Source organism: Colobus angolensis, unplaced genomic scaffold (assembly GCF_000951035.1).
Source record: "Colobus angolensis palliatus isolate OR3802 unplaced genomic scaffold, Cang.pa_1.0 Scaffold160, whole genome shotgun sequence".
In the NCBI taxonomy this organism is placed as follows: Eukaryota; Metazoa; Chordata; class Mammalia; order Primates; family Cercopithecidae; genus Colobus; species Colobus angolensis.
The window spans coordinates 8,299,833-8,309,856 of NW_012114711.1; the positions used below are offsets into that span (position 1 = coordinate 8,299,833).

The window sequence follows — 10,024 nt, forward strand, 5'->3', positions numbered from 1 at the left end:
CGACTGCATGATTGCTAAGATTTCACTGTGTAACAGGCGGTTTTTTTTTTCTTGTCTCTCTCATCCCTCTTGCCCTGGGTGCAGACCGCAAACAGCGCCGCCGAAGTTCCCAACAGGCAGGGAGAGGGCCGATCCGGGTTAGCACACCACGTCCCCGGGGTCTCAGTCCCTGGGTCAACGCAGAGGGGCTCGCGGTCGGCGGCGCTGCGACCCGAGCCCCGGCCACGTGAAGCGTCACGCCCTGCGCTGCTGCAGGGCAGGCGCCGCCGCCGCGGTTGTGTAACGCTGCAGCCGGAGGGGAGGCGACCCGGGCGCCTCTGCTCTGGAGGGGGCAGAGGAGGGCGGGAACACCGGGCACCGCGCCCGGTATCTTTCTGTGCTTGACTGGCCGGGAGGAAGGGGGTGACACTGGGGCACCCAGGGGGCTGCGCAACCAGGTGCCCGCCCGCAGGCTGTGCCCGGGAGCGGAGCTCCTGGGGAGCGAGGGGCCCTCGGCTCACACCCTCCACGGTCAGGTGCGCGCGGCGTGCTCGGCGGCAGCCTCAGCTGCCCCTGCGCTTGGCGGTCTGCCCGCTTCCCATGGGGTGACATCCGCCCCGCCCCTCGGTCCCTCCCCAAGGCGGGCAATTCCTGGACGCGAGGGTGAGCAGTGGGGGCAGGGAAGCCAGGACGGAAAGAAACCCCAGCCTCTGGGGAAGGCTGGGGGGCCGGGCGACTCCCTCCGCTGCGCGCCGGTTCCTCCAAGCGGGCCGGGCGGGGGAGGAGGAAGAGGGCTGGGCTGGAGCTAGCAAGGGGATATTCCTCTCCCGGCTTGAGTCAGACGCGGGCGGATCCGTCCTCCCCCGTTCCCTCCCAGGAGACGGGAACTTACTTCATTTCCCTGGGGCAGGTTCGCCCACGTTACCAACTCTCCCCCCTCCCCCAGCACCCCCGTCCCTTCCAGCTTCCGCGCCCCCCACCCAACTGGGCAGGACCCAGGTTGCGCTGCCACCCCCTCTTCGGGGAAAGGCGGCCGCAGCCGCAGACACCTGGGGGCCGGGGCTGGGGGTGGGGGCTCCCTAGCAGCCGCCGGAGCGTTGTCCAACACGTGAGACTCATGTGATGAAGCCGGGGGAGGGCGGGCAGGTCGCTCCTTCCCTCCCCGGCAGTGGCCAGACGTGCCTGGAGTCACAGGGTAGAACACGTAGCTCCAACCCACCCACTCGCTCCCATTTAACCCAGCCCGCAGCCTCTCCATTACTCCTCGGCTTGTCCCCCCACCCCCCCACTCCGCCCTAACCGCCCCCCCCAACCCGCTCCCTCCCGCCTCCCCGCCCGCCCCACTTCTCATTCACTTGGCTCGCACGGCGCAGACCGCGCAGGGAGCACACACCGCCAGTCTGTGCGCTGAGTCGGAGCCAGAGGCCGCGGGGACACCGGGCCATGCACGCCCCCAACTGAAGCTGCATCTCAAAGCCGAAGATTCCAGCAGCCCAGGGGATTTCAAAGAGCTCAGACTCAGAGGAACATCTGCGGAGAGACCCCCGAAGCCCGCTCCAGGACAGTCCTCATCCAGACGCTCCGCTAGTGCAGACAGGAGCGCGCAGTGGCCCCGGCTCGCCGCGCCATGGAGCGGATCCCCAGCGCGCAACCACCCCCCGCCTGCCTGCCCAAAGCACCGGGACTGGAGCACGGAGACCTACCAGGGTAAGTTGGCACTCCTTGGCCCTTCAAGCCTCAACTCCAGCCCCATGTTATGCGCCACTCTCAACTTGGAGCAGCTCCGGGCGCACCTGGGGGGTTCTTGCCCGGCAGAACGCCTGCAGCCGTGCGCAAGCAGTCACGACCCTTCCTGGTCTCTCTTCCTGCAGGATGGATTTTGCCCACATGTACCAAGTGTACAAGTCAAGACGGGGAATAAAGCGGAGCGAGGACAGCAAGGTAAGCAAGTGCACCCCTGGGGACCCTGCGCTCAGCCCCTCGCGCGCGCTGAGTTTCCAAGAAAAGTTTTCTCGCTTTGAGGTTGGCGAGGGGATGCAGGGTGTGGGCTCGGTGCCTCTTCTGAGTGACTTGGAAAAGAAGGGGCAGATGATGGTTCTGGGTGCTATTCTGCTCCTCTGCCGGACTCTTGCTGCGGGGCTGGGAGGATAGGCTTCTCATCTCCTTCCCCAATCGCCCACCGCCTCCCCGTGCGCCTTGCAGGAGACCTACAAATTGCCGCACCGGCTCATCGAGAAAAAGAGACGTGACCGGATTAACGAGTGCATCGCCCAGCTGAAGGATCTCCTACCCGAACATCTCAAACTTACAGTAAGTGAGAAGCTGGCCCCTTTCCAACCCAGTCCTTTGCCCAGAGGGCGGGCGGGGGTCACTCGCCGCCTGCAGGTTCCGCGGGGAACTGCAGACCAGACGGGCGGATCAGAGCTGGCGGGTGGCTCTGTGGTGGGGTCCTCCTCCACAGTCCTGGCGTTTTCTGGCTGACTCATGCAAATGAGGCGAGAACCGCTTGGACCTCTCCAAGTTGGCTCCAACACCAACTGGCCTTCCTTTTCAAGAGTTTAACTTCTGTTGATTTTCAGGATTCCCTAGTTTTTCTAACTTAAAGGAACACGCCAAGCAACACACACATTTACCCCTTTCCCTCCACCACTCCCCCCCACCTTTTTTGTTGTTGTTAAATAAGGGGACTTGCTTTGGTGTGTGATTTTTACGGCCTGTCTTTCTTGACAGTAGCCCTCAGCTACTTGGCAGCCTTTGGTTGGGGAAATGGAAAAAAAAAAAAAAGTATTTCGGGAGGAACAAAAAAGCCTGAATGAGCTGGAAGTTCTGAAAGAGTGTAAGGAAAGAAGTAGGGAAAGCCTATTGGCTGCCAGACATAATAGAGGTCCCTCTCTGAGTTGACACCCCTGCAGCAAAATGTTCTCTCTGGATTCCCCTGAGTTAAGGTCAGCAGAGGCTGCTGGAGAAATTTATCTGTCAAAGCGATTTTCCTGAGGTAGTTGCAGCTTCCAAAATGCCTCCAAAGATAGATGGCACCCTTTTTAAAATTCTTTAATCATATATATTATATATATGTATGTGTGTATCTTTTTAAAAGCATGATCTACAGACTTAAAACAGCCAACCAGGAAAGACTATTCCACTTTTTTTTTTCTTTTAGAGACATTTCTCTTTGCTAATAAATGTCCCAAAGGTGGGACTTCTCTGACCTCACCGCTGACTAAGGCTCTTTTCCTTCTAGACTTTGGGTCACTTGGAAAAAGCAGTGGTTCTTGAACTTACCTTGAAGCATGTGAAAGCACTAACAAACCTAATTGATCAGCAGCAGCAGAAAATCATTGCCCTGCAGAGCGGTTTACAAGCTGGTGAGTGCTGATTCGGGCTATCTTCTCTTTAAGAGGTTGAGCACAAATAGAGAGCCTGTGGGCTCAACATCTGATGTAATAAACATTACTGCGACAAATTGCTTATGCACCTTCACTGGGGGAGATGCAGTTTTATCTTTCCTAAAAGGTCAGACTTTTCATTTGAAATGCAATGTGCCACCTGGCATGAATACGTATTAGTGAAATGATAAGATATTCCTGTGGCATTTTAGCTTGAGAGTCTCTGGGTTCTGGGAGATTTCCCTACTCCCTTTTAAAATGCCAAGGCACCTATAATTTGCCTTGTGGGTGTTTTACAGTTGGTCTTCTTAGCCCTCTTTCATTGGAGAAGAAATCGCGGGTATGCCCCAGTGTTTTCCTGTTTCTTTGCTTCCTTGTCACTTGGTGTGTGGTGTGATCCTGGCAGGATACAGCAGGAGTTTTTCCTGCATTTCATGTGGTTCCCTGAATAGCCACTAGGTATCTTGGTGAATTGCACAATCTAGAGAAACCACTGAAGTTTCATCATTCGTTTCTACAGACTTCCAGGTAATCGGAGTCACCTAACCTTCTAGTCTCACTTCTTCCAAATAATACTGTACTGCCTGGGGAGAATTATTCTACCCACTCCCTCATTTCGTTTTCTGCCTTCCTCTCCAAGGCTCGTATGATGAAAATTGCAAAAACCAGCAAATGCTTCTGCCAGTTTCCTCATTAAAAATAGGAAGATGGTCATACCTAATGTCTTGAGGATCATGGATAGAATATGTGGAAAAGATATAGAAATAGAGAGCCTAATGAAAGATCACAGCATGACTGCAACTTTTACAAGTCATTGAAAATAAGTTTACTTTAGGTGATGATTGTTTCTTCATTCTTTTCCTCATTTTATAACTATCTGGCCTCTGCCCATTTTGCCACGGTGCAATGTTGTATGCATTGACTCAGGTTTATGAATACATCAGAATGTTCTTTGCTGCTTCACTTACATGGAAAACTCACAAACCACCTATACATTCCAAAAGAGGGGAAACAGCTCATCTCTATTAATTATGGTCCATTTCCATGATAGGATATTATGCAAACATTAAAAATCGTATTTTATCTGAGTGTTAGTATATGGATTGTTTTAATTTAATTATTTATACTTTTCAGTGTAATTCTTCTCTGAGCGTACTACTTTTGGAGTTAGGAACACAAATCAGTAAATGCGATTTCTTTTTTTAACAAAAACGAAAGCACCTGGTTTTTTGGCGTATAGGTATCCAGGTGCACCACAGGGCCTTCTGAAACATTTTCCTTTGGATTTTTGTTTCCCTAGGTGAGCTGTCAGGGAGAAATGTTGAAACAGGTCAAGAGATGTTCTGCTCAGGTTTCCAGACTTGTGCCCGGGAGGTGCTTCAGTACCTGGCCAAGCACGAGAACACTCGGGACCTGAAGTCTTCGCAGCTTGTCACCCACCTCCACCGGGTGGTCTCAGAGCTGCTGCAGGGTGGTACCTCCAGGAAGCCATCAGACCCAGCTCCCAAAGTGATGGACTTCAAGGAAAAGCCCAGCTCTCCGGCCAAAGGCTCGGAAGGTCCTGGGAAAAACTGCGTGCCAGTTATCCAGCGGACTTTTGCTCACTCGAGTGGGGAGCAGAGCGGCAGTGACACGGACACAGACAGTGGCTACGGAGGAGAATCGGAGAAGGGCGACTTGCGCAGTGAGCAGCCGTGCTTCAAAAGCGACCACGGACGCAGGTTCACCATGGGAGAAAGGATCGGTGCAATTAAGCAAGAATCCGAAGAACCCCCGACAAAAAAGAACCGGATGCAGCTTTCGGATGATGAAGGCCATTTCACTAGCAGTGACCTGATCAGCTCCCCGTTCCTGGGCCCACACCCACACCAGCCTCCTTTCTGCCTGCCCTTCTACCTGATCCCACCTTCAGCGACTGCCTACCTGCCCATGCTGGAGAAGTGCTGGTATCCCACCTCGGTGCCAGTGCTATACCCAGGCCTCAACGCCTCTGCCGCAGCCCTCTCTAGCTTCATGAACCCAGACAAGATCTCGGCTCCCTTGCTCATGCCCCAGAGACTCCCTTCTCCCTTGCCAGCTCATCCGTCCGTCGACTCTTCTGTCTTGCTCCAAGCTCTGAAGCCGATCCCCCCTTTAAACTTAGAAACCAAAGACTAAACTCTCTAGAGGATCCTGCTGCTTTGCTTTCCTTCCTCGCTACTTCCTAAAAAACGACAAAAAAGTTTTTGTGAATGCTGCAAGATTGTTGCATTGTGTATACTGAGATAATCTGAGGCATGGAGAGAAGATTCAGGGTGTGTGTGTGTGTGTGTGTGTGTGTGTATATATGTGTATGTGTATGTGTGTACGTGCGCGTGCGTGCACATGTGTGCCTGCCTGTTGGTCTAGGACTTTAAAGCTCCTTTTGGCATAGGGAAGTCGCGAAGGATTGCTTGACATCAGGAGACTTGGGGGGATTGTAGCAGACTTCTGGGCTTTTCCCCACCCAGAGAATAGCCCCCTTTGATACACATCAGCTGGATTTTCAAAAGCTTCAAAGTCTTGGTCTGTGAGTCACTCTTCAGTTTAGGAGCTGGGTCTGTGGCTTTGAGCAGAAGGTACTTTCAAAAGAGGGCTTTCCAGGGCTCAGCTCCCAACCAGCTGTTAGGACCCCACCCTTTTCCCTTTATTGTCGACGTGACTCACCAGACGACGGGGAGAGAGCAGTCAGACCGAGCTTTCTGCTAACATGGTGAGGTAGCAGGCACTGGCATAGCAGGGTAGTGGTTTGGGGAGGTTTCTGCAGGTCTGCTCCCCACCCCTGCCTCGGAGGAGTAAAGAGAATGTAGTTCCCTACTCAGGCTTTCGTAGTGATTAGCTTACTAAGGAACTGAAAGTGGCCCCCTTGTACAAGCTGAGCTGCCCCGGAGGGAGGGAGGAGTTCCCTGGGCTTCTGGTACCTGTTTCTAGGTCTAACCATTAGTACTTAACTGGTCAGGAATCCAAACCAAGGTCTGAGAGACACAGACACCCCGAGCGAGCACCCCAAAGTGCATGAAGCTGAGTAACAAACTGCTGCCTTCAAACAGAACTAGACTCAGTTTTCAATTCCATCCTAAAACTCCTTTTAACCAAGCTTAGCTTCTCAAAGGCCTAACCAAGCCTTGGCACCGCCAGATCCTTTCTGTAGGCTAATTCCTCTTGCCCAGCGGCATATGGAGTGTCCTTATTGCTAAAAAGGATTCTGTCTCCTTCAAAGAAGTTTTATTTTTGGTTCAGAGTACTTGTTTTCCCGATGTGTCCAGCTAGCCCCGCAGCAGCTTTTCAAAATGCACTATGCCTGATTGCTGATCGTGTTTTAACTTTTTCTTTTCCTGTTTTTATTTCGGTATTAAGTCGTTGCCTTTATTTGTAAAGCTGTTATAAATATATATTATATAAATATATTAAAAAAGGAAAATGTTTCAGATGTTTATTTGTATAATTACTTGATTCACACAGTGAGAAAAAAATGAATGTATTCCTGTTTTTGAAGAGAAGAATAATTTTTTTTTTCTCTAGGGAGAGGTACAGTGTTTATATTTTGGAGCCTTCCTGAAGGTGTAAAATTGTAAATATTTTTATCTATGAGTAAATGTTAAGTAGTTGTTTTAAAATACTTAATAAAATAATTCTTTTCCTGTGGAAGAGAAAGATGGTCTCCTGAATTTTTTTTAAATAACTCAATTGGTGTGATATGGCTGACTCCCATGTCCTTCCTTCTTGGCTTAAGCAAACCAGTTAATCTCAGTGTAATTTCATTCAGCTTTTCATGTGCTTTGTATTCAATCAGAATAAGCTTAGTCAACTTGGCAGGTAAATATTGGTTTAATTTTTTTTTTAACCCTCGCCAGGGGTTCACGATCATCCTCTACCTCTCCAGAGTTAAGTAAAAAGCGTATTTTCCCCCGCCTGCTTTCATCGTGGTCCTTGGAACTTGACAGAAAACCAAGGTATGATATCGTGGGCTGCAGTGTCTGGGGAGCCTGCCGGAGGGAGAGGCACATTGAGAAAAGATTTACTGGATTATTATGCAATACTAATTGATGCTGGGATAGCACCTCTTTGCCAAAGCAGTCTAGCTTTTTCAAATCTATCAAGGTCTAATGGATTTGCCATATCCTGTCTTATTCCTGCTGGAGGCAACATTCCATAATTATTTTCTACATCCTTCCTGGACTTCCTCTCTGGTGTGTTTGTGCGTGAATGAATATTGGGTGTTCCTTAGACAAGTGCTCTTATTGAAAAAAAAAAAAAAAAAATTCCACGGGAAAGGTGGGAAATGACCCAGTCGTGTATTTTTGCCTCTCTCCTTTGCCTTGATTTGCAACATTCCTGTGGGATACTCCCTCTCAGAGGTGTCGTGCTGTTTCCTGATGGCCAGCGCCTGACTCAACAGGCTCCAGCTCCCAAAGCATCCCAATCTGCCAGAACCCCCTGGTTATCTGGAGCACAGCAGGGAAGCTGCCCCTAGGGATTTCTCAGTCAGGCAGAGGCTCCAGCTGACCATGAAGACTGCTTCACATGTCACCTTCCCTGTCTCCTGATGGGCCAGCAGGTGAAAGTGAGCATTTTCTGCTTGTGCTAGATGCATACGGAATGCACATAACTGTCCCCAGGCCACACAGGCTGTTGTGCAAGGAGCCGGGACCAGGAGTTGGAAACCTGGCATCGATAGCTGGTGGTCTATCACCTCCCTCTCCACGCCTGCTTTTGACTAGATAAAATAAGAATTCCGAGCCCTTCTCACAAGTCCTGTAGCAGGCAGATGGCAAATTCTGTGTGCCACTCTTTCTCCCAGCTCAGCGCCTGGGCTTCCAGGTCTCAGGCCTGTGAAACACCTCAGTTGCTCCATGAGTTGCCAGACCTCTCTAGCTAGACTTTTTTGGAAAAAGCCCAACAAATCAAACTTACCCTGGTGATACAGCCGGGGGTTGAAATCAAGACCAAACTCTTTTGCATGACCCTCTCTTTTTCCTAGGCCACTGCAGGAGGAGTAGCTCCGGGGAAAGGAGGAAGTGGTTGGAGCAACCTGAACTAAAAAAAATTATTTGAGGGTTCCACACAGTCAACCCAGAATCCCCCTGTGGGAACCTGCCCCTGTCAAATAGCCCCTAAAGTTGCAGCTGTCCCTCCACTTCATTTTCTGCTTCCAGTTCGCCCTTAACCTTTCTTCTAGCCCAGTTTTAGCGGCATCCAAGTGAGCTCAGAGGGAGGTGCGGGGGAGGGGCGTGCACCCCAGCCTAATGCCCACTGCGGACAAAGAGGACTTCTGTTTAAAAAGCGGGGTGTGTGAGTTTCAGGGGGCGAAGCGTTGGCTCCGGGGCCAAGAAGAGGTGGCAGGAGGCAGGGAAGCGGAGGCTGGGGATCTGGCCGCCTTCAGACAGGGCGTGATCCGCCGGGCCTGCCGGGATGGTCTCACCCAGCGCTGACCTGCCTCGCCTGTTGACACAACGTCACGTTTCCGACTGCAGCCCTTTCATGTGCGGCCCGCGGCTAAAAGCGGCTGCCGGTTCCTGGAAGCAGACGTGCCTGGCACCGCGTCAGCAGAAACCTGATCCCCGGGGAAGCTTGGCAAGGCCTCGGGATCGCTCGGCCCCCAGAAATAGGGCCTGGCAGCGGGCGCAGGACGCCCCCCCTCCCTCGCGCCCAGCAGGAGGGAATTCGAGCGCTCCCCGTCAGGGGTGGGAGGGAGGGTTGGGTGGGGTAGGGAGCCAGATTTAGGCAGAGCACGGGGACCAGGGCTTAATTAACTAGAAGCTAGAAACTTCCCACGGGTCATCGCTCACTAATGCACGTCAAACAACCTAGAAATATCATTATGGGTACTATTACAATTCACATTTTGTAGATAAATAAAAGCAGGCTCAGAGAGGAGAAGTAACTAGCCCAAGGTCACACAGCTTCTGAGGGGGCTAAACGTTTTGTAGGATGGTGGATCTGTTGGTTTGTAGATCTCCCAATTGGATCCAAGGAGAAGGCTTTCACAGAGTGGAGTTGTTAATGACTATAATAATACAAATATGGATATTTATTACTAATAATAATTACAGCAAACGTGTTTGTGGCATTTACTATTCGCCAGGCACTCTCCAAAGTGCTCTACATACAATAACTTAATTATCACAGCAAGTCCATGAAATAGGTAAATTAGTATAGAGTTAATGAACTGTAGGCACAGAGAGGTTAGGTAATTTGCTTGAAGTGACACAGCTCCAGTGATGAATTGTAATTTAAACCTACGAAATTTGGCTGCAAAGTGTATGTGCTTAACTATAAAACTACACTGCCCTTCTAATTAAGTTAATAGTAGTAAAAGTAGTATTAATTACAATTATTACTATCCTGTTTTGAGTACTTTCTTTGTGCCAGGTATTAACCACTTCATGTGAATTGCCTCTATTTATAGCAACTGTGAAGGGTAGATATTAATATGCCCCTTTTTTTAAGTAAAAAATTTTTAAACATGCTCATTTTACAGATAAGAAAACTGGAGTTCAAAGAGGGGAAATGCCTTATCTGAGGTGACACAACATGTAAGGGACAAAGCCATCCCATTTTCTGGTATGGAACTGCTTCTACACGGAGCTCCTGTGATGTTGGGCTTTGATACACATTATCTCATTTAATCCTCCAAATAG

General features: G+C 50.6%; 1 protein-coding gene across 1 annotated transcript; it reads left to right on the forward strand.

Moving 5' to 3' along the window:
* Window positions 1-1,303: 1,303 nt before the first annotated feature.
* BHLHE40 (basic helix-loop-helix family, member e40) lies at window positions 1,304-7,037 on the forward strand. Its single transcript, XM_011937253.1, has 5 exons — window positions 1,304-1,686; window positions 1,851-1,920; window positions 2,182-2,289; window positions 3,221-3,344; window positions 4,666-7,037. The coding sequence occupies exons 1-5, from the start codon at window positions 1,607-1,609 to the stop codon at window positions 5,520-5,522; spliced, it is 1,239 nt and encodes a 412-aa protein (XP_011792643.1). The 5' UTR covers window positions 1,304-1,606; the 3' UTR covers window positions 5,523-7,037.
* The last annotated feature ends 2,987 nt before the right edge of the window (window positions 7,038-10,024 follow it).